The sequence below is a fragment of the Paralichthys olivaceus genome, chromosome 4 (assembly GCF_024713975.1).
Source record: "Paralichthys olivaceus isolate ysfri-2021 chromosome 4, ASM2471397v2, whole genome shotgun sequence".
Classification (NCBI taxonomy): Eukaryota; Metazoa; Chordata; class Actinopteri; order Pleuronectiformes; family Paralichthyidae; genus Paralichthys; species Paralichthys olivaceus.
Genome location: NC_091096.1, coordinates 17,771,691 through 17,794,378, shown reverse-complemented (window position 1 = coordinate 17,794,378; position 22,688 = coordinate 17,771,691). Strand labels below are relative to the sequence as shown.

At 40.1% G+C, this 22,688-nt stretch overlaps 2 protein-coding genes across 9 annotated transcripts; both read left to right on the top strand.

Moving 5' to 3' along the window:
• The first annotated feature begins 305 nt into the window (after positions 1-305).
• Positions 306-10,769, top strand: dbnlb (drebrin-like b). Of its 7 annotated transcripts, XM_020094010.2 has the most exons (15): positions 306-555; positions 2,372-2,427; positions 2,663-2,775; positions 2,865-2,939; positions 3,544-3,693; positions 4,976-5,053; positions 5,461-5,612; positions 5,707-5,761; positions 6,024-6,095; positions 6,319-6,442; positions 7,132-7,248; positions 7,625-7,699; positions 7,903-7,961; positions 8,039-8,126; positions 9,486-10,769. In XM_020094010.2, exons 1-15 carry the CDS (start codon positions 473-475, stop codon positions 9,620-9,622), a joined length of 1,434 nt encoding a protein of 477 aa, XP_019949569.1. In that variant the 5' UTR covers positions 306-472; the 3' UTR covers positions 9,623-10,769. The 7 variants fall into 7 exon arrangements, with proteins under 7 accessions (XP_019949569.1, XP_069380126.1, XP_019949571.1 ...); XM_069524025.1 differs by lacking the exon at positions 6,024-6,095; XM_020094012.2 differs by lacking the exon at positions 7,132-7,248.
• Positions 10,770-14,565: 3,796 nt separating this feature from the next.
• Positions 14,566-22,434, top strand: arid5a (AT-rich interactive domain 5A). Of its 2 annotated transcripts, XM_020093739.2 has the most exons (7): positions 14,566-14,803; positions 15,821-15,879; positions 18,683-18,851; positions 18,942-18,994; positions 20,163-20,260; positions 20,340-20,499; positions 20,591-22,434. In XM_020093739.2, exons 1-7 carry the CDS (start codon positions 14,683-14,685, stop codon positions 21,797-21,799), a joined length of 1,869 nt encoding a protein of 622 aa, XP_019949298.2. In that variant the 5' UTR covers positions 14,566-14,682; the 3' UTR covers positions 21,800-22,434. The 2 variants fall into 2 exon arrangements, with proteins under 2 accessions (XP_019949298.2, XP_069380124.1); XM_069524023.1 differs by lacking the exon at positions 14,566-14,803 and having other exon boundaries at positions 15,853-15,973.
• Positions 22,435-22,688: the final 254 nt, after the last annotated feature.

Genomic DNA, 22,688 nt, shown 5'->3' with positions numbered 1-22,688 from the left:
AAATGTTTGTATTAATCGAAAGCAAAAGGATTGGACTATTCCCATGCACTGTAGATACAATTGTTTCCACATGGGGTCAATAAAAAGTTGCTATCAACATTAAACATACCCTTATGCGAGGGTGCGTTTGATTGATCAGGCTTTACTGCGAGGTTTTTGCGGTGCAGACAGCACCATGTATTCTAACATCAAACTGCAATCGTCTAAAGTGTTGATATCACGCATATTAAAACACTTACTAAACGGTATCCAACACATTTACATACACGCTGTAATAAACTAAACACACTCTAGCTCCGCCCGGTCGGACTGTCCCGCTGCTTCATATGAAGGCTACCCTGGCTGAGAGTTAGCCGCTAGCTACACTAGCTTCCTGCTCAGCTGAAAGTCAGCAGCATCACCGCTGCTCCTCCCCCCCGGTAGGAAGGGCGCATCCCGGATAGCTAGCAGGCTAGCGGTGCTCAGCGGAACGATGGCAGTCAACCTCAGCAAAAATGGTCCCGCGCTAACGGCAGCATTTAAAGAAGTGGTGGATGAGAAATCCAGCACCAACTGGTAAGAAGCAGCTTCTTTAAAAAACCACTGTTAGCCCTGCGAAGGAGCTATTGTATTAGCTGCAGCGTTGGCTAGCGCAGAGGCAGTCGATAAGTAGTTAAGTTAACCTAACGTGAGATAAACTTAACCTGTGACCCGGTTCACCACAGCAGAGCTTCAGCTCAACTAAACCAGCCACGACGCTAACAAGAATTAGCTTCATTTACATGGGAGCTTCTCCCAGTCACTGTCCCTCTGCTGTGTGGGAACGTGAGAGGTGAGCCATCTGAACAGCTAGTGTCATTAGTTAACATGAGCTGGGTGCACCAACCCACTAACGAATTATCCTCCATCTTCTTTTTATTTTAAAACGCTTGTCTGTCCTGAAATGAGACTTAACTAGTTGCTGGTTGCTTCACCCAGTTCACCCACTTCCTGGTTATTTATCAGAGAACAGACGTGACTAATGTGTGAAAGTCGAATTCGGAGACTTCCTCTGTTCACTGAGCTTCATATTTAACCTGCTGATGAAAGCTGCGGTGTTTAATGAGGAGCCGAGGTAATTAATCCCAGGCAGATATTGTCCAGGGAGTCCCTGCTCCACATTCACACCAGGAGAGTGTGACAGTCTTCACCCAGTCAAATAACCCAACCACTTGCTCTTGCTGAGAGTTGTCCTCATCTGAAGTGGCTATACTACAAGAACCCCGAAACACTGAGCCCCGTGCTCCTATAGACCTAGGTAATACAATAATATCAATAATTATCACAATGTGATTTTCATCAACAGTAATAGAGCAAAGCTTCAATATAAATGTTGATAAAATGCTCATGCATTGTGTAAACATAGTGAGGAGCTATCACACATGGTTGTTTTACCTCAGATTACTAAAATGTTTGTCATTCTCCTGAAACGAGTGTTAAACCCTCACTCAGGAGATAAAATCAGCCTCTAAACTTCAAAGAAATAATAGTGTGGCATCTACGGTGATAGTTATCAATACAGACAAATATGGACATTTTTATCTTGCCCCTGCTCTAATATATTTACTATTGCAAACACAATATGTTTGGACTCAAGCTGACATCCCAAGTATTGCATTTGGTGTTACTGTGCACATCATGTATCTCAAGCCCAAATGTCAACCAGGTCTTCTGTGCAGCACTAATTATTTATATGAAATGGGAACCAAAGATGTGAGGTAATAGTTGTAAATTAGTAAAAATCTTCTTTATGAGGCATTAGATTAGAGCTTTATCTCCTTTATATCCTTCATAATCAGAAATGAGAGTTGATTATGGCAATATAACATTATCAGAATGGCCTTAATGTAATTTATAGACTTGCGTAATCCTGCCTACTCTGTCAGTGCATGTTAGCATCATCTGTTGATCAGTGTGATGTTCTAGTATTTTCTTACAAGTTACTACAGAGAAAGAAAATACTCCTCAACCCATCTCTAACTTAAACAAGCTATTTGGTCCACTCAAGTGGAAAGAAAATGACAAAGAAAATATGGGACATGAAGAATTAAATGAGGATCAATCTTTTCTCAGACTGCTAATCCCTAGGCAAGGAGAAGTGACTTAACTTGTCAGTGGTGCAGGGCTGCAAAACCTGTTAGGATTACTGATATGGCTGAAATAAAATCTGATTAAAACCACTCCTATACTTAAGTATATTTATACAACCATACTTCAACCGTAAAATGTATCTTGTGTACAGAACATCTATTGTTTGGTGTAACGTGACAAGATGCATGGCAACGTTGGAACAAGCTCTCCGTCTGTCAGTGTCCTTTGTTTTAAGATGGTGTTTATCTGATGTTTCCTCCAGGGCCTTGTTCACCTATGAGGGCAACAGTAATGATATCCGCCTGGCAGAAAAAGGGGGTGAGTAACTGAGTGTTACACCTTTTTAAAAAGTTTTTATTTTCTCAACTCAATAATATCAGAGATGTTCAGGAATTTCATTGTCAGCAAACTGCTGCAGTACTGGAACATGAGCACAAAAGGATCGCTTGCCTCTGCTGCCTCACCCTGCCATTTGTAAGAGGGAAGAAATGTCCACAGTTACAAAACCGACCACAGTAACCATTTGACTTTTTCCACAATGTTTATGTATCAGATGGAGGCCTGGAGGAATTGGTTGAGGAGCTCAACAGTGGAAAAGTGATGTATGCTTTCTGCCGGGTCCAGGATCCAAATTCTGGGCTGCCTAAATATGTCCTCATCAACTGGGTTGGTGCTGCGCTCAACAGTTTGCTCATTTGTTTGTCTGCTTTGTTGTGGCCATCCTGGAACTTGGAGAACAATTCTTTGTGTTTCAGACTGGGGAAGGAGTGAATGACGCCAGGAAAGGATTATGTGCAAATCATGTCAGCTCCATGGCCAATTTTCTAAGGGTAAAACCACTTTATTACCTCCTCATGTGTTTGTATGATCGTTAGCAGTGTAACACCAAAACTACTCAAAGAATTTTATTATGAAATTGTGTGGAGGGGTGGGGCATCAAGAAGATTGGGTGTTTTTCAACTGATTTCTGTGAGGATGTTTCATGGATGTTGAAATAAATCAGGCATATTTGGGGACCTAATATTTATGAGTGTGTGCAATTTGGTGCATGCAGATACAAATCTGGAACTAGTTAATTAAAATGTGGATTCTCGAGTGCTCCTCTATTTACCTCGGCAAAGGAGGTTACGTTTCCTAACTGTTTGTCTGTTTGTTTGACTTGAAGCAGCATTATGCAAAACTCTACTCTAACAAGTGCCATTCTAGATCCTATAGATTTTGATTGAAATTTCTGCTGTTAAGTAAGACTGGAGAAAGGAGCGTACAGCATGGTGCAGGCAATTGTTGGAATAATGCAGCAGCTTTTTGAGCTGGGTCAATGTCATATCATACCAGCAGACGGAGCATGTAAACAAACCCCTGGGTGGTGCAGGCCGGAACCAAGATAACAACAAGTGGTTTTTGCCTGTGCATTAAGAGGAACTTTTGTTTCAGGGAGCCCATGTCACAATAAATGCCAGAGCAGACGAGGATGTGGAACCAGAGGTGATCATGCAAAAAGTGGGCAAAGCCTCAGGAGCCAACTACAGTTTCCACAAAGAAGCTTCCAGCCGCTTCCAGGACAGTGGTCCTCAGGGTCCTGTGGTATGCACACGCCTGTTTGCTTGTGTTCGATGGATAAGATAAGCTCTGGGTTAAATCATAGCGTGGCTCCCTTATCTCAAAACATGGAGACATTTGATATGTCTTTCAATTATTTATTTTCTCTATGTTATGGCTTTCCATTCATTCCAAGCTGGGATATTTACCATTGAAAACAGATTTTTCAAACACACTGAAGCAGAAAATGTTGAAAATGCCAATGTACTAGGACGACCTAAATACAAATAACTTTCCTTTTTTTAGGAGAGAAGGAAATCAATGGTTCTTATCTAGGGTTGCAAACGAGCGGTAAATTTCTGGTAATGGGAAGTTAAGGTGGGGAATTTTGGAAATATTCCAAATTGGAAACTTTCCATGAGGATTATGGAAATTTATGGGAATTATTGGGAATTTATGGGAATTAACTGTAAATTGGGGGTAATTTAAACGAACTGGATCATATCCAAATATAAATGTTAATATTTTGGTTTTGTCATAAGCAGACATCCATGCAAAATAATACAATTAAAGAACATGACATTTCAACAGATTTATTTGAGTAGAACTTTAGTTTTATTTCTTGTATGAACAATTCTTTAATGAACAACAAAAACATGAATGTTGAGTAGCCTCTTAAATTGTCAATGAAATGAAAAATAGCTTACATTTAGCACCTATTCTTATTTAATATTTCCAAGTTAAACATCAATACTATTATAGATCAAATATATTTACCCCATAATATTATCCAAACTTACTTGACTTCAGATAGTCCTCGGGCTCAAATGTGTGGCTTCAATAGTCTTGAAATCAGATGCGCATGTAATGGAGGAATGCACAGTGCATGTAGGGGGTGTGGCCTCAATAGCCCTGCAGTAAGCAGTGTGCATGTGATTGAGGAGTGTACATGAAGTAAATATGGTTGATTTAGCTAAGATTATGCTACAATATATTTTCCCCAACTATATTTAAGTTCCCTGTTGAGGGCCAAACTCCAATTTTGTAAATTTCAGATTTATTCCCATTAATTCCCATAGAAAGTTTCCAACCGGAATTTTGCAACCCTATTCTTATCTGAGTTTAGCTGTGAAAAGATAAAAAAAAAAGTCACACTTCGAACCGTAAAACTAAGGAACATAGTGTGCTCATTTGCAAACTGTATGTATGTTTTGAATTAGTCAAACAGACCAGTTACTGTAAACCGCTCTATTTTTTTTAACTTGTTTTGTAAAACTGTCTTCTCATGTTTACACAATCATATTGAATAATCTTTTCCTTCCTGCAGGGCTCAGTGTACCAAAAGACCAATGCTATGTCTGAAATCAGAAAGACCAATAAAGACAACTTCTGGGCTCAGGCAGAGGTAAGCTCATTGAAGTTGGATTACATTAATTCTGACTTGAACCTCACCTCTGAGACAGTGTGAAGAGAACCTGAAGATTAAAAACCAACACTTCTTTAGAAATTAGTTTAAGATAGAATGTATATGTAACAATTTTACATGTAAGAAATATTTCAAGAGTTTGCAGTTTTGAAACATCCAACACACTTTGCCATTTACCTAAAATCCTTTTTTAAAATCCATAAACAATGTTACTAAAGTCAGCATGAAGCTTGATTATGACATTGAAGGACCTCCCATGCAGCTGAACTCCTCTGACCCATTAATAAATTAACTTTTCTGTATTTCCCATGCACTGACTTATTTGTGGCCACAAACATATATTTGAGTGCCACGCAGCTTACATGGCTGGTTTGTCTGGCTTTTAGAAAGACGAGGAGAAACGTCGCCAGGAGGAGCGGCGCAGGGCAGATGAGGAGCGCCAGCAGCTGGAGAGAGAGAGGAAAGACAGAGAGGCCAAGGAGGCGGCGCTGAGGGAGACGAGGGACAAGGAGAGGTCCTCTCAAATCGAGCAACAAAAGTAGGCTGCAACTGGGGAAAAGCATTCTGGTTGAGACTGTTGAAAGTTTCAAATAATATTTCTCCTTAATTCTAAATGGCCTTTTGTATAATAGGAAGTACCAGCAGCAGCAGGACGCTGAGAGCAAAGAGATGGAGAAACATCGCTGGGTGAGTGTCTCACTGTTTGACATGATCACATTTTGATTTCATGGGTTTCACATTTATTTAACTTGACATTGAGATGATGAACTGATGAGATTGAGACGAGAGCCAGGATTTTTTTAGGTTTACTTTTATATTGAGTGTTGCCCACTTTTCTATCATTATGTTGATAGCAGATAGTTAAGTGTCAGTAGCTCACGCATCTTGTAAATACCTAAGTCAGGGTAGCGAATATCAGCAGTGCCAACAATGATGTCAACGTCATCAGGAGGAGCAGAAGGAGAAGGAGGCAGCACAGAAGAAATCAGTCAGGAGAGGTGAATCTGTGGAGAAGGCCAACGTGAGTTCCCCTCCCTGAAAGCGATCTCTCTTTGGACAAACTGTTTTTCATTTTCTTACCTTTCTCAGGACAACATTTTGTCTCTTTTCAGCTCAACCTCACTCACCTGTTTTTATTGCATGGCCTCTTTCCATAAGACACAGTCAAATCTCTTTTCCATCACATTATGAAAACTTGTGGCAATTTTTCGCTTATTGTACATATTATTTGTGTCCTTTTTTAGGAGGCTGCTTCTCTCATCTCTCAGCGTGCTATGAACCCTAGAGAGATGTTTAAGCAGAGAGAGAGGGGAATCGCTCCCGCAGAGCCAGATGTCCCCTCAGCTGCCCCTGTCAGCCCCCAGCCAGGTATCACCAACACGTACAGTGACCTTGTCATAGAAATGTTTGCTGTAAATGTCAAAGCCTCTCTTACATTTCTGTGAGACTCTCATAGCCTCTTTGTCAGGTAGCAGTAGGTACCAACTCCATCCTGTAGCTTTAACTGTCCATGAAGACCGTCTCGAGCTGCTTTCAGACATGCACCAGGCTCCACACTTCCTCCTTATTATCTCAGGAGGAGGTCTATGTGTGAACCCAAATGTCCAAGTGAGACGCTCCGCAGTTTCTACGGACTTTATCTGCCCTGCCTCCTAGTATAAAGTTTGTAGAAATCCAGGAGAAGTCAATGGTTGAACACAGCAGGGGATCCCCAGCTGGATTCAACACCTGCGAGTGAAGGGGGCACACAGCTGCTCCACCACTCGCCTGAATAATGCGGAGGATTTGTCGCTGTTGTGAATGCGCCTGTGCAGAGAAACCTCAGCTGTGTTGTGCATGTGTGACAGGCAAACTGCGGGTAAACTCCATAGCCAACTCTCTGGATTTTACCCTGGAGCTCATGTCTGAAAACAGCTTAGTTGTCTCATAGTCATACTTAACACCGTGTCTCCATCATGGTGTCTTCTCTTCTTCTGCTCACCCTGTCTGCTCTTTTGTATTTCTCTCTCTCTCGTCCATGTTTGCATGTTTTGGGGGTTCCATGTGTCTCTGATCAGGGCGTCTGCAAAGCCCTTTTCTTTCTAAGCAAGCTTATGAACATGAGCCAGCCAGCTCACCTCAGCGCCAAGCTTCGCCTTTGCCAGCAGGTTCCGCCTCTCCTGTCCGTGCTACAGGTGTGAGCTTTACACACACACACACACACACACACACACACACACACACACACACACACACTCACACTCACACACACAAGAATGCATACACGGAGTGACAGTCTCATACTTAACTAAAAGCTCATTTTTCTCATTGTTATTCTTGTGTGTCGTCATCGCCAATTCCTCATAATCATGAATTTCATCATGTGGCACATTTCCATTCACTGTTCTTTCTGTGTACATAAGAAACATGTTGCCTATCATGGGTTTTCATTCCTCCCCGAGTGAAAAATGCCCTCATGTCAGAGACTGGTGGTGGTTTTCAGCTTGTGTGGACTTGTGAGTGTGTTCCTCTGTGTACATGCATGTCTGTGCTTGTGTTTTGGGTGATAAGAGCCTGATGTGGATGATGGACAGTCCAGGTGTGAGTATGATGAGCAGGAGGCGGCCCCCCAGGAGCAGTTGGAAGGTGGGGCCCATTTCACACAACACCAGCATCAGTATTAATATCAGCTCTCCAACCCCCCCATCTGCTTCTTATAAACAAAGTGCCAGCAGCATTTTTATAAGAACAAACTGTGTTATTCCCTCCAGCTAAACTGTGCTGCCAGGATCAGCTGCTGCTGCCACCTGCTGGTAGATTGTCATACTGACATTGTTCTCTCTTTCCAGAGGAGGCACCAGCTGCCAGCTCTTACGTCCAGGAGACGGCGTACAAAGAGCCTGCTCAGGTAGTTGTTGACTTACAGTTAGCCTTCAATCATTCAAACTCAAAGTGAAACACAACCTGACCTCATTTGTCTCCCAGGTGGAGGAGACAAGCCCACAGGAGGCAACTCCTGAGGAGACCTCTGACAAAGGTGTCAGTGCCAGAGCCTTATATGACTATCAGGCTGGTAAGATGTTTTTTTTTAACACTTAACAAAAACAACATAACCTGATATGTCGTGACCCAAATATCTCAACAGAGTCTGTTGTAAAGGTCCAGTGTGTAAGATTTAGATGAAAAGGATCTATTGGCAGAAATTTAATGTAGAATAATCCTCATGATGTTTTCACTAGTTCGTTTCATCTAAATTGTCTGAATTGTAGTTTTCTTTACCCCAGAAAAAGCTCTTTATATTTAAATACTTTATATTTACATCAAGGGGACCCTCTCTACGGAGGCCGCCATGTTTTTTTACTTTAGTTCGGACTGAACAAACTGAAACATTTTGAGTTTTTATGACAACTGAAGCTGCCACAGGTTCTTTTTCATGTTTGGAAGGGGAGGGTGAGGTGAGGGGTGTTCAGCTGCAACATGCAATTTCAACACTGTATATCACTAAATTCTACACACTGTACCTTTAACTTGGACATGCCCCCTCACACCAGAAATCATTTATTTAACACTAACACGTTTGCACCCCCATCACCCCGATCTACTGGATAAATTACTGGTAACATGGTGGAAAGCTGCGCTATGAGTCAGGGAAGAACTCATTCATTTTTGGTGCGGATCAGAATCAGGGGGCAGATGTGAGGATGTTTTCCACATTTTCACAGTTTTCTCCGAGAATAAATCATGGATCTTGATTTTAAACAAATATGCATGTTTACAGGATATCTGAGTGTGGGGAGTTTGGTGCAGCTTTGTTGAATGTAAGGAGACTGTTGGGCCTTAGCCGAGATATGCGCTCTATTGAGTGCCATTCAGTCAACACTGTAGACTACTGCTGAAATATTAGCAGTGGTAGTAATTGGCATATGTGTTTTACAGATTGTTATGGAGGTCAAGAGAACAGAATGGTATTAAAGCTAATGAAGTGACTGCACATGTATGATGCCCACTCAAAAAGTTACTTTTTAAGTAGTTGCTTGTGACCTCAACCGAGGAGATTCCTTTTTGCCTGCAGTTGTTTGGAGAAAGATTACTCAACAACCACTGAACAGATTTCCATGAAATTCTTTGGAGGGGTTGGGCATAACACAAGAAAGAACCTATTGTATTTTGAAGGGGATAAATGGATGGATCCAGGATTTCTTTTCACTATAACATGGCATTAGCCTAAGCAGAGGTATTTTCTTCTAATTCGTATTTCTTTCAACGTAAGAATTATACTCAAGTGAATCTCTGCTTCAAATAGAAATGAGGTGTTATTTACTTTAAAAAAAGTAGATTTAAGTAAGACATACAAGTTCAAAATGTAATGTTTGGACTTGTATATCATACTTACACTATGCTGATGTTCACAATGTGAATTTCTCTGCTTCAGCTGATGAGACAGAGATCTCTTTCGATCCCGAAGATATCATCACCGGGATCGAGATGATAGACGAGGGCTGGTGGCGAGGCTATGCCCCTGACGGCCATTTTGGAATGTTTCCAGCCAATTACGTTGAGCTCATCTAGCCCAGCGCCCGGTGCCCCCACCCACACAGATCATCACAGTGACAGCCTCAGAGGACCTCTGCAGCAAAACAACACAGCAACGTGCGTCCTCGCACAAAAGCGACAAGGCTGAAATGGAGCAAACAAATCGCCGCGTCACGGACCAATGAACAGATGGTACTTGTGGGCCAGAATCTTTTGAAATCTCTCTATATGTATCAAAAAGAAATTCCATTGAATTATTGATGTTCGAAGCAACTGGTGGCTTAGTTTATGGATTTGTGAAGACCCATAGACTAACCGCAACTCAATCCTACTCCCCCTAAAATGAGTCTTTACCTGTAAATGTGATGAAGTACAGTATCCGCCTTTGTTCGTCTTAAATTCAGTAGAGAGCAGTCGAAGCACTTCTAGTTCACATTCCTTACAAGGTGACTTCAGTTCTATTTGAGGTGTTATTTTGTTTTTACTTGTAGCTAATGCTCCTGTACATTTCAGGAAGAAAAATCTAAAATGGTGGTACCAGCTACAGTGTAATCTTTTGCCTTGATTTGCCTTTCTTTACCAGGAGACTGAATTTTCCTTTTTTTTTTTATGCCATTCAACTTGCATTCTGTGTGAATTTCAAACCCTGTAGTACTGATCTGATTGTGGTTGAAGTGAATATTTACAAAAATAACAGATGTTTGCTGTGCTCCAGGTGATTGACTTTTTAGTGAGGGAATGCATAAATGGTTTAATTCCCTTTAACTGTGAGTCTACAACGGTTTGTTTTCATTTCAAGTCCTCGTGTGAACCAAATCATTTCAACATGTTAAACGTTTCAGGGACAAGCTGAAGAGATGAGGACTTTAAGTTAACATTAGTGTTGCTCAGTTCGGATCTCAAAGAGTCATGGATGATACTGCGGTGCCATAATGTTGAGAAGTGAAAAGCGCTTGGTGTCATTTTAATTTAACATTTGACAGAAAGTTATGCAAGTTCACTGTTTTTATCTTGGAAGCTACTTGTTGTTCTTTTAAAGTTTTGAGGTCAGTCGACAAAAGGAAACATTGATATTGATCATGAATAGAAAAGGGCATAATGTATCCGCTGAATTATTCATGTTTGTTTTGCCAGAGTCTATTGTAATGCACAGACATTCTTCATATTAAAATAGATAAACAAACTTGTATTTTCTTATCTTTTCTAAGCGGTCACACCTGATGTCGGTTGCAGACATCTTAGAAGAGAGAAGTCTAACAGGAACTAAGACGTATACACAGACTATATGTGTATGTTCTACAATCAGTTTCCTGGAATTAGACAACAGACGGGGGAATTCACCTGAGGTATAGGTTTCATTTTCACATGAAACTTCTGATTTAATCTCTGCCCACATCCTTCACTCTCTTCAAGTGAATGAGAAAGGATGTGTCCGACAAATGTAATTATTTACTTTCTTACTTTAAAATGACAAAACAATGTACGCAGATAAGAATGAGTATGTTTACATATTTTAATCTGTGCTTGCTCCCTCCACAGAGGGAGAGACCTACTTGTTCTGTCCTTTTCACATTATTAACCAGGGGTTCGTCCATCCTCACACACTCACATCAGAGTGTATCTAAATCACATTAGGTAAATTAGAGCTGTTAAATTGTCACAATAGATTTCCCCTGAAATAAAACAACACGTTTTTATTGGTCAACCCTCACTTTTCTGCTCAATATTCAACAAAAGCCCCAGTTAAGCTTAGTAATTTACAAACGTCTGTGTTTAGTTTTATTTTAAGTATTCTCATTTTGTGTCATGATAACCAGAATAGTGCATTTAATGACTCATCTAATCATATATAGAATTGATTTAAACTTTTTACAAAATGAATCAAAATGATCTGGTCTTAGTTTCAGAGATAATTTCCACGTACACCTACACCATCCAGAAACTTCAAATTTACTCCCACTGGCTAAGATTTACTTTTCTGTTTTTAAATTAGTACAGATCCTCTGTGACTTCTGTTATTATCCCTATAACAAGAAGCCACTGCTTTAAAAGTTGTGTGTTGGGGAAACTTTAGTGTCTGACACAGAAAATGACTGTTTCTCACTGTGACAGGAATCTGATGAGCCTGTTGAAACATTAGCGGATTGTTCCCAGGAAATTGACTCACTTCAGACAGGAAATCTTTTTTTCTGTTTTATTCACAATAATGTCTCATGTTCTCATCTACACTGTGCTGCCCTCACCTCAACCATGTATGTCAGTGAAAGTCTGAAATGAATCGCTGGGGATTTTCTCATGTTTTTGCTCATCATCTCCACATTTGTTGTTTGAGATATAATCGCTCTCAAGAGATCTGCACCTGCCTGGAATTAAAACTCCTCTATCATAAAATCTTATGACGTAAACACTCAATATGTTAAGATAGAAGTTCAAATCTCAAAATGCACAAAGTGAAGTTCTGTTTCACCTTTTTTCTCACCCTCATTTATTCTCACTTTATCTAATAATTAATGAGTGAATCAAATATTAAATCACAGATAATTAAGCATGTCAGTTACACTACATATTTGTACAGGAGTCGTGTGCAAAATCATCATCTTGACTGTCAAAAAGTTTTCAAAAACCCGAACTAGTTTCATATCTATCAAACCAAAGAGAACAAAAACTCCCTCTGATATTTGGACAGGCTGTAGATTCTTGGTTCATTTGACATTTAGATGTAAATCATTTTTGAAATGTCACATTCTATCCACAGCAGATGGACGAATTGGGTATCTCCCTTTTTAAGCAGGTTCGAAAAAACATGGGGAGGAAATGTGGATAGTGTTAAGTGCAGCTTCGTCGCACAACAGTGTTTTTCTTTTTATTTGAAATTATAAACCAGGTTTCAATTGGATCTTGAAAAGTCTAAAAAAAATTATTATAATATTTATTCAATTGTTTGAAGCTTAATCTTAAAAAAATCTTAAATCCAGGATTTGAATTATTTATAATCATATTTGATGCAAATTCCATCTGATGTTCTTTCATAACTTTCATTCATAAATATAACTTGTTGAAAACCTGATAAAGCAACTTCCCTCTTTAAACAAACATGAACACAAGTACTTTGACCCTGATGCTTTCCAAGGTCACATGGTGTGGCCATGAGGAACATGGGAATTCAAAACATCACCCCATGTCCCTCTGACTCATAACTAACAGTTTGGACAAATATGAAGTTTTTTACCCACTAAACTGATTCTGCATTAATCTGGCATTATATCTCAGACAATGGTCAGTAGAAACCAGTTTAGAGAAGTAGGTCTTTGCCTCTTCTTTGAAATGTGATGACTAAAATCTCTAAAAATGCTTCATGAGAGATGTTTACTCAGCTAATAAACCTATTAGGAATTCATGTCCAACACCCCTCAGCATATCTGTTTAGCTGCCTGTTTGCATGAAATTGTGCAAATAACTTAGGAATAATCCAATGAAGTGTCATGACCAAAAAAAAAACAGGGAGTACACAGCGTTACAGAGGAAAACAATACAAATGCATTATTCAAACAAGCAACCAAAGATACATGCTGTGATATGAGGGGTGTTAGTCAGGGACATCAGTGGGACAGATAATGAATGAGTGTTTATGTAGTGAAGGTGAGATGACGTATGGTGTGAAACTAAACAGGAACATGGTGCTGTGAGGAGAGAAGAGTGAAGAGCAGAGAGAGATGGAGGGACTGGGCAGCTTCTTAATCTCCTGAGAGACTGGTCAGGTACTGCAGTCGTAGCTAGCGAGAGGGGAACACACAGAGACACAGGCCCTGCCAAAGCCATCACAACAGTTTATAGTTGCATTCTTAAAAGCTACACTGCATCTCTGAATGCATATCGTTTTGAGGATTGTAATAAAAACATTTTTTTAAATATTAAACTCTTTCTACTTTTTACTTTTTGCACCTATTACACTGCTGAGCTGGTCTGTTTCTTCTTGTCCCACAGCTGCAATTGTTCTGTAATAAAAGGTTATAAAACTTGAAACTGTTAAAGCTTAATTCACTAACGACAATGACATTTTGCCGGTCAATAGTAAAATTCTTATTTTATTTCAAACGTGATTCATTCCAAACCAACAGTATGAGCACACTTCTTTAACAATTGCTTTGTGTGTTGCTGGTATACTCTTGAACAACTCCCACATCTTTAGTGTTTGAATCAACGTGCTAACTCTACAATCATACTTTAAAGATGCAGAATCATTGTGGTGTTTAATATTTCATGTGTTACTTCTCAGAAGAAGTTTTGTGACTCCTCCTCTTTTTCAAGTATTAACACACACATGTATAATCACTCAACACAATGTGATTTTCCAAGTTGCACAACCAACACATGTCGGACTTAGTACAGCCCCAGTGACATACAACAGTGAAGTATAATCAGATGGTGAAACAGACACTTATTGAAGCACCAGATGTACAGTTTGTACCTTATTTTAATTATACAATTCCTGAAATACATTATTCCAATAACAAAGACATATGGGAACTGATGTTGAGTCATTTAGAGTCATTAAGCATTTATTCTGGGCATCGGCTGAATGTTTGTTTCACTTCCTGAAATGTAAGAATTTCGGTAAATTCAGCCAACAATGAAGGTGACCGGGCTTTCATCACTGGCTTTGGTCTTATTCTGTCTAAACTGAACTTAAATTAACTTAACTCAAATAAAAACTTGAGGGATGAGGCATTTATTTGCCTCATCTTTATGTTTTATCATCTTAATCTATTTTGTCACTTTATACTTTAAACAGAAACATCATTAATGGATTATAATTTATTATAATGGAGACTGTGTTCGTCATATCTTGAATGAACATTTCTTATGACCACCATAGTTTGTGATAAAACATGTTAGAATTAGGTATTGTGTTACAATGTGTTGCATCATTTTTCTTTAGAAATGAACACATATGTGTTTGTGTAGCATCACAGTTTGTCTGATTTGTGCTTAGATGAACACTTTTACCACAGCTGCTGTTTTCTGAGGAGAAAAAAAAACATTCTGAGACTCAATAAATAGGGGGGGGGGGGGGCTGTGGTGCCACCAGTCAACCAATGAAACTGTCTTGTGGAGACACCTTCCTTTTTCGAGGTGTGGAGTTGAAGAGGGCACCACGTGAGTTATTGTCACAAAACACAGACAAGTCGGAGACTAGAGGACAACTTCTGGGGATGGGTGAGAATTATTTTCATCTTTACTGAAGCCAGACACTGATCACAGTAGCTCTATTAAACAGCAGGTTTATATACTGGGTAGTTTTTACACCGAATGATCAATGATAAATATTAGCCTTTAAATCCTTGTCCTTGTTTTTATGAAAAACTGTCTCCTTTTGCAAAAGTAAACTAGTTTACATTTCACTGATGTGTAAAAATTTAAATATTATTTAGAAAGAATTGAAAGAATAGAATTGAAAGCTTCAATTCCTCAGGGATATATCATTAACCTCAACCCTTAATATGTGTGTATCACTGTAATATTAAAACTAAGAGGAATTTCTGTTTAAAACCCCACTGCAAACGTATGTTTTAACAGTGGAAGTTGAACAAAAGTATGAAGTTAGAAAGAGTATATCAAAAATATTTCTTCAAAATGTGAAAAGGAGAAGTTAGAGCAAATGAAAGGAGAATTAAAGGTTTAAGCCGCAGCACAGGAAACAAGAGATCTCAAAAGAGAAGTATGTTGGTTTTGCACACAAATGATATCAGTGTGGGTGGGGTGGCGATATTTCATCTGAAATACATTTCATCCTCAGGGCTTCTGCATATTTCATTACTTTATTCACGGTGCAAATTCGATGTGCAATATTTCTCTACATTCCATTCCACTTGTAACAGTAATATTATAGTCACAGTTTTAGTGTTGTCATACAGTGCAGCTTACAAGCAGGAAGTGGTTTTGAACCTGTGGTATCATATCAGAGTCAGTTGACAATATGTTCCACAGTAGGGTCACCTGATCAATGAACAAATTATGAAAAGGGGATCAGACCCGACAGTGAAAACAATCTACTTATAATAAATACAGCCCATGTTTTAAAATGCACTGTGCATTGCTACACAGGATTTTTCCAGAAATGAAGAAGTGGTTAGTTTCGACACTGTGGTTCCCTGAATTCAAATTCACACACTTGACAGGATTCTTTTTTTTTTTCATAGTTGTAAATCTCTTGTTTGTGTTACATGTGTGAAGCTCAAGAGGACCAGAGCGAGGCGTCACAAGAGACAGAAGAGAAGAGGACCATGAACCAGGTACTAACTCCTGATGACGTTTCAGTCGGCCTTCTTCTAGCAAGCTGTACAGTCATTTACAGTTAATCAGACACTGCAAACATGATTCTTCACAGTGAGTTGTGTTTTCATTTCCCTGTTTTGGTGAATTTGAGATAGTTGCAGATCTTGTCTTTGAAGTTCTGATTGCGTGCGTACAGTTGTTTCGTCTTGATTGTGAGATGAGTAAGATGATTCGTATTCTGAAGAGGACACACACGTCATGCACACACCACACAGTATTTCACCTCGTGTGGAGACGGCAGGAGGTCTTCACAGCTGCTAGTCTGTTCTGGTAACTGAAGCGAGACAAACAATATGAACGTTGATCAAATTTCCAAGAGTGATGATGCGAGCTGAAAGCCCGGTGGTTTCTGTGGTGACCTCAAGCCTGTCGATAGCAGCGACCCAACATGCCACGGACAATCTCTGTGAGAGTCACATATCTACACTCTGACATCTACATCACCCACATTGTTTTCCACAAAATGAAATCACCCAGTGGAAATGAACTGAATGTTGCCCAGTGATATGTGCTGTGTGGTGTAGATGGAGACGTACAGACAAGAGACCACCGTGTGGCTTAGACGTTTCCTGTAGGTAGGCATTGATGCATAAACCTGAAAGTTTTGTGAATCACTGACTGAAAGTGAAGATTTTACTAATGAAATACCCCAAACAAAATTTAGAAATTTCACCTGCTGTATAGCCGTCACCCTCACACGACTTTGTCTGCAAATGCAAATATAATTAGACACCATGTTCCACGTTGAACCAACCAACTGTTCTGGAAATAGGCCGAGCCGTTCTACTCGGCGATGCAGAGTAACAGTGGAAAGTCAGACGTGTTTGCTAAGAACTGCATCAGTGTGGAGCTGCTGAACTGTGACTCAGTTAGGTTATCTTTGTTAGAGTCCTGCACCTTCACTATTACTCACTGGAGGCCTACTTCTCGGAACCAGGAACCGCATACAGGAACTTGATTCAATATGAAACCACCTCGAGCCGTTGTGTGGTACAATGACTGAAATACAGCAGCTGCTACGTTTGGTGATTCAACGTGAAATACTGACATTGTGGTCACTGGTGACATCCAGACTATGAAAATTTATCGGTGCAGTGGCAAAGTGAGATTTCACATAGAAATATCTGATATGAAAGACCATCAGGTTTGATTTTGCTACAATAACAAAAGTGACTTTATGAGTAGTTGTGCAGTTTAAGTCAGAGTTCACACAACTGGAATAAGATTGTTGCTGTGTACAATACAAATACAAATACAATACAAATACAAATACAAATACAAATACAATACAATACAATACAATACAAATACAATACAAATACAATACAAATACAATACAATATAATTCAATATAATACAATAAAAAACAATCAATATAATACAATGCAATACCATACTATACCATATCATAGCATATAATACAAAACAATACAATATGATACAATGCAATACAATATAATACAATAAAAAACAATCAACACAATACAACGCAATACAATACCATACCATAGCATATAATACTATACAAAAAAAATATAATACAAATACAATGCAATGCAACACAATACAACACAATACAAATACAACAAACTCATTTCAGTTGTGTTGAGCTAAAGTGCAATTTCTTTAAATATACTAAATTTCTTTAAATATACTAAAAGCCCACATAGAAGATGGTAGATAAAGAGTAAAGTGTGCCATGTGCCAAGCTCTGGATGGAGCACAGAATTGTCCTGTCAGGCCTTGTTAACCAGGCGGATCCATTGTATTCACTGTATATCGTCCACATCACAAAACAACAAGGTCAAGTTCTCAGCTTACTTCAGCATTTCAGATTTTCTGAGAAGGACCATCTTTAAATCAAACCAAGAATATCACCGGTGTTCAGACACTGTGTCGCCTGCACAAATAGTTTCTCTTCTTATATTTCGGTTGTTTGGCACTTCTCTTTTTGACATCTTCCTAACTGATGTATTTAATTGTGCATGCCCTCACTCTTTCATTTCTGCTTTCGTGCAAACCACGAATAGTGACATTATCAATTTCTTACGCTGGACTTCCGGACTTCTTGGCCATTACTGACACAAGTTCTCAAGAAGTACAGCCACATAGTGTTTTATTTTGTGTTCTCTTGGCCTGTGGTAATGTTTCAGAGCAACTAAAGAATTACTCCTTGACTCCTCCTCTAACAGTTCTCCAATATACTGTCACTTTTCTTTCTCTGTATGCTGGACATTATGTGCAGATATTTTTATATATAGTGTGCAGAGGGGCGTTTGTGTTCATCCTACCTGGTCTATTTGCAGTAAATATCTTGAATGAGCTTTATAACAGTGGCTTATAAGTTTGAATTCTTTATTTAATGCACTGTACTGAGCGACTTTTTAGTTTCAGCATGATGACTTCTCATCTACCACCACTGGCATATCTTGTTTAAAATACTTAATATATAAATTCCCTCTTATGGCTTATGTTTGTTTTTAAAGTGACATCTAAAATAACTCCAGACCAAACCCCCCATAAGTCTGCTTCTATCTCTGCAGACAGGATGTGCAGATCTATCTAGAGAAAGTAGCGGTGAAAACCTCCTCTGCTTGTGATGTTTCATTTCAACTTTTGTGTCCCATGAGAGGACTGCCTGTGTCCTTTTCCCATCCACTAAATACCTTCAACTGTAAAACAAGTTTCCACATCAGTGCAGTGGACCCTGTCACATTTACAGAAGCTGTATACCTGACACGCTCTCGCATGTTTTATCAGGCTTCGCCCACTGTTATCGAGATTCATGACTCTACGACTGAATGTGAGGAAGAGACGAGGCCCAGTCCAGTGCAGATGGAGGAGAAGGCTTTTGTGTCCAGTCTTCACTCTTTTATGAAGGAAAAAGGTTCACCCATAGAGAGGATCCCACATCTGGGCTTCAAACAAAGTGAGTTTACATTCATCAGTGCTATGCTTGCACGATATTCACACGGAATTTTAAATATATAGGTTTCTGACATGTTTTTTCCACCCTCAGTTAATCTATGGAGGATCTACAAAGCTGTTGAGAAACGTGGAGGCTATGATTTAGTAAGTTCCAGTTTTTGTTGTTCACAGTCATGTGGCTGATGGAAAGCGTCTCAGTTTTTACTGGTAAAATGAACAATACGTCCGTTGCTGCAAACGTGGTGGTTTTTAACCACACTGCAGGACATGAATTGCTTTAAGCTGTCAAAGCATCACACGCAGAGTTGTTTTTGACTCTGTGGAGCAAGTTCAGAGAGAGTGATGCTCGTATACTAAAAAAGCAGAAAGGTGTCTCCACCGTGGCCTTGGGTGTAAATATAAAGAGCTGCCTTCACATTGACAAATTTATAAGTGGAAGAGTTCTCTCAGCAGACGTGACATTTAAACTAAAACCTGCAATCGTCTTTCTTTAAGCAGTTTGTAACTAGACCTGAGAGGACGTAGGGTGAGTGGGGCCACAAAGGTCCAAAATCTGGAGGCAAGTTAGTGTTGCAGTGGGAGAATGCACACAAGAACAAAATATGTAAACACATTTAAATGAGTAAAACATAGTAATAAATTAACCTCTTTGAACACTTTCAGCACAAAAGCAGGATAATAATTTGTTATCAACAGTTGTTTCTCATTGTATCAGAACCATGCAGCCCATGCAGAACCATACAGTTTGTGCTCAAGATTGCATATAAACACATATGAACACTGCAATCTTGCCAGAGTCTGCGCAGTAGCGATCAGGTGATGGAGCCACGGAAGAAAGGTCCTGTTAATACATCGGCTCGGCCAATCGCAAGTCATTCTGAGCTGTCAATCATAACGTTTCCCCCATTTTTACAGCATCAATAATGACCAAACTAAAGCCTTGAACCAGTGTGATAAAAACTACTTTAAATGAGAGAAAACATCTCTGACCATAATTCAAACATTTGCTTTGACTTTTAAGTTCTGCTCATGTCCCATCTGTTTACATGCAGGGGGCAGGATTAATGACCTATACTGCAGCCAGCCAACAGGTGGCGATCAAGATGCTTTGGCTTCACTTTTTGGGGGCTGTCATGTCGTCCATCTTATATACAGACTATAGTTTGTACTTAGACGAAGAAGAAGAGAGGCTTTTAGTTTTCAAGCTTTTGATCCTTGTTAAAGCTGTCACTTAAACCTCACACATTGAAAAAAACAAAGTTACGATAACAATTATTAACTTGAGCTGTCCCCCCCCCCCCTCTGTGTAAAGGTGACGACACAGCGTCTTTGGAAGAAAGTGTATGACGAGCTGGGAGGAAGTCCAGGCAGCACCAGTGCAGCTACGTGCACCCGTAGGCACTATGAGAGGTGAGGATTATTCTGTTTCCCGCCCTGTCAATTCAATCAGCCCTTCAGATGACTGATAATCACGTATGCATTTCTTCAGGCTCGTGCTGCCATTTGAAAGACACATTAAAGGAGAGGAGGACAAACCTCTGCCCCCCAGCAAACCGCGGAAACCGTACAAGAGAAACTTGGATGGAAAGATTAAAAAAGTTGAGGTTAAGAGAAAAAGGAGTCAGTCGGATAGAGAGATGGATTCTGAGGTAACATGTTTTTGATGGAAAAGTCTATAAAAAGATCTACTCCACGATTAGTACATACAGTATTTTCTTTAATATCCCTTGTGTTTTACAGACCCAGAGGAGTCCAGAGGCCGCCTGCCAAAGTGAAGCAGTGATGCATCCTCACTCTGCTCTCTGGGCTGCTGCATCTAAAAGACAATATCCAGACTGCTCTCAGCCAATCAGAGCCCCCACGGATCTTTGCACTTCTGTCTACACCCTTCTTCCAGTGTCCACATCTAATCCCTGGACTGCTCACATCCCTTCTGCTGCTGCTGCAGAGGTCATCTCTCCTCTGGAGAAAAAAAAGCGCATGGCTCAGGCCAGCTTGAACTTGCCCCCGAGTCCACAGGGCGAGGACAAAGAAAGGCCCTCGGTCATCCGCTGCTCCCAGTCTCCGGCCCGGGCTTCTTCCGGCCACTGCAGCTCCTCCGATGGCTCCCCGCTGCCTCTATCCTCCTCCTCTTCTCGCAGCCCCTCCCCTCTCTCTGTGTCATCAGAGGATGAACCAACAGGGAATGAAGATAAGCCTGCATCAAGCTCAAAGCTGAGCCAAAACTGTTGTAGCTCTGTTGCATCCAACTGTGTTCAGGACAATGGGTCTGTGAGATGTACTCAGGTATCAAAAGACTCTGCAGGACAAAATAAGCACATCTCTCAGGTCAGCTCCCAATCACTGACCGCTGACTCAATAAAAAGCCAAATTAAAGACTCGGCCTGGGAGCCAGTCCACACAGCGGGTGGCAAATATTTCACCCATCCTTTCCAGTCAACTTCTGCCTCCAGTTTCACCAAAGTTATTCCAAAATCTGTACAGCTTCTGCGGCCTGCTCCTGTGCGGCCAAGTTATAAAGTCCAGCAGGGCAGGTTGGTGCACCAGGAGGACCCTCAGTGTCATGCCAAGAAGCTGAACCACACGGTCCCATGGGTCTACCCGACAGAGAAGAGGGACAAATCCAGGACGATGCTGCAGAAAGGTCCTGCCGCTCAGCAGAGTCTGTCCCAGTCCACTGCCTCCCTGCCGGTGCTGTGCGTCCTGTCAAGCTGCGACAAGTCAGGGAGAGACTCTCGACATCTGCCTCCATTCCACCCTGTGTTTCTCCCCAACAGAATGAGACTGCCACAGTCCCAGCTGATGTACCGTCATATACCAGTGGGTCCAGTTCCCTCTGCTCTCACTGGCTCTGCTGTTTATCCATATCCTTACCCTGTTCCACTGCTAAACCCTCACACTGGGTACACCCTGCCTGCCATGAATACAAGTTATCCTCACAAGCTGTGATTTGTATTGCTTGTCCAAAAAAAAGGCAGCCACTGAGCATGTTGCCCCACTTTTGTATTGCCCTGTGTATTTTTGCAGAGGCCTTAATGTTTTAAAGATGTAATGAATTATGCAACACACACACACACAATAGGCTCTATAGCTACACATGCCCTGGGCAGTGATAGCTTTATGTGAAACAGGGGGAAACATACAAGGCACCGTTATTGTATTAGTCCAATATTTTATGCACTGTGAATGACTTTACTCAGAAACTGCATGAGCTATTTCTTTCTGTCACACATAGTATTACACTAGTGTATAGTTATGTGCCCAATATGTTTCTTTTGTCACTTCACACATTTGCACGTGTTAAAAGTATGCAACTTTAATGACATGTATTTATGACTAAGATCGATTCACAGTAGATTTCTGAAAAACAGCTGATTAATTTAAAGATAAAGATTTTATCCTTGTTTTGTCGTCACTTGCATAATTTCAGTACTTTGTTACTTTTGAAACTATGAACTTTTTGTCCTGCTCCTCATTGTACTGTACTGTGACAACATGATTCTGTAATATCTAACTCATATCAGTATTTAAATAGATGGTTATTAAATGATCAGGAATGAATAAACAAAACATTAAAAAAAAAATGCTTTTTATTTATTTATCCATGAAATAGGCCTCTGAACTGAACTTAACACATCTGGACATGTTTCATACAAGTAGATCAAGGAGGAGATTTTTATTACAAATTATCAGAGAAAGTTCGCATTTGTAACAGTAACCTTTTTTCAATTTTCTCAAAATGTTGCTTTGATAACTTACTAAATGTGAGTCTCAGAAATTCTCCAGTGAACATTCAAACAACATGAAATTTCGCCTGTAGCCTTTTGATGAGTTTCTT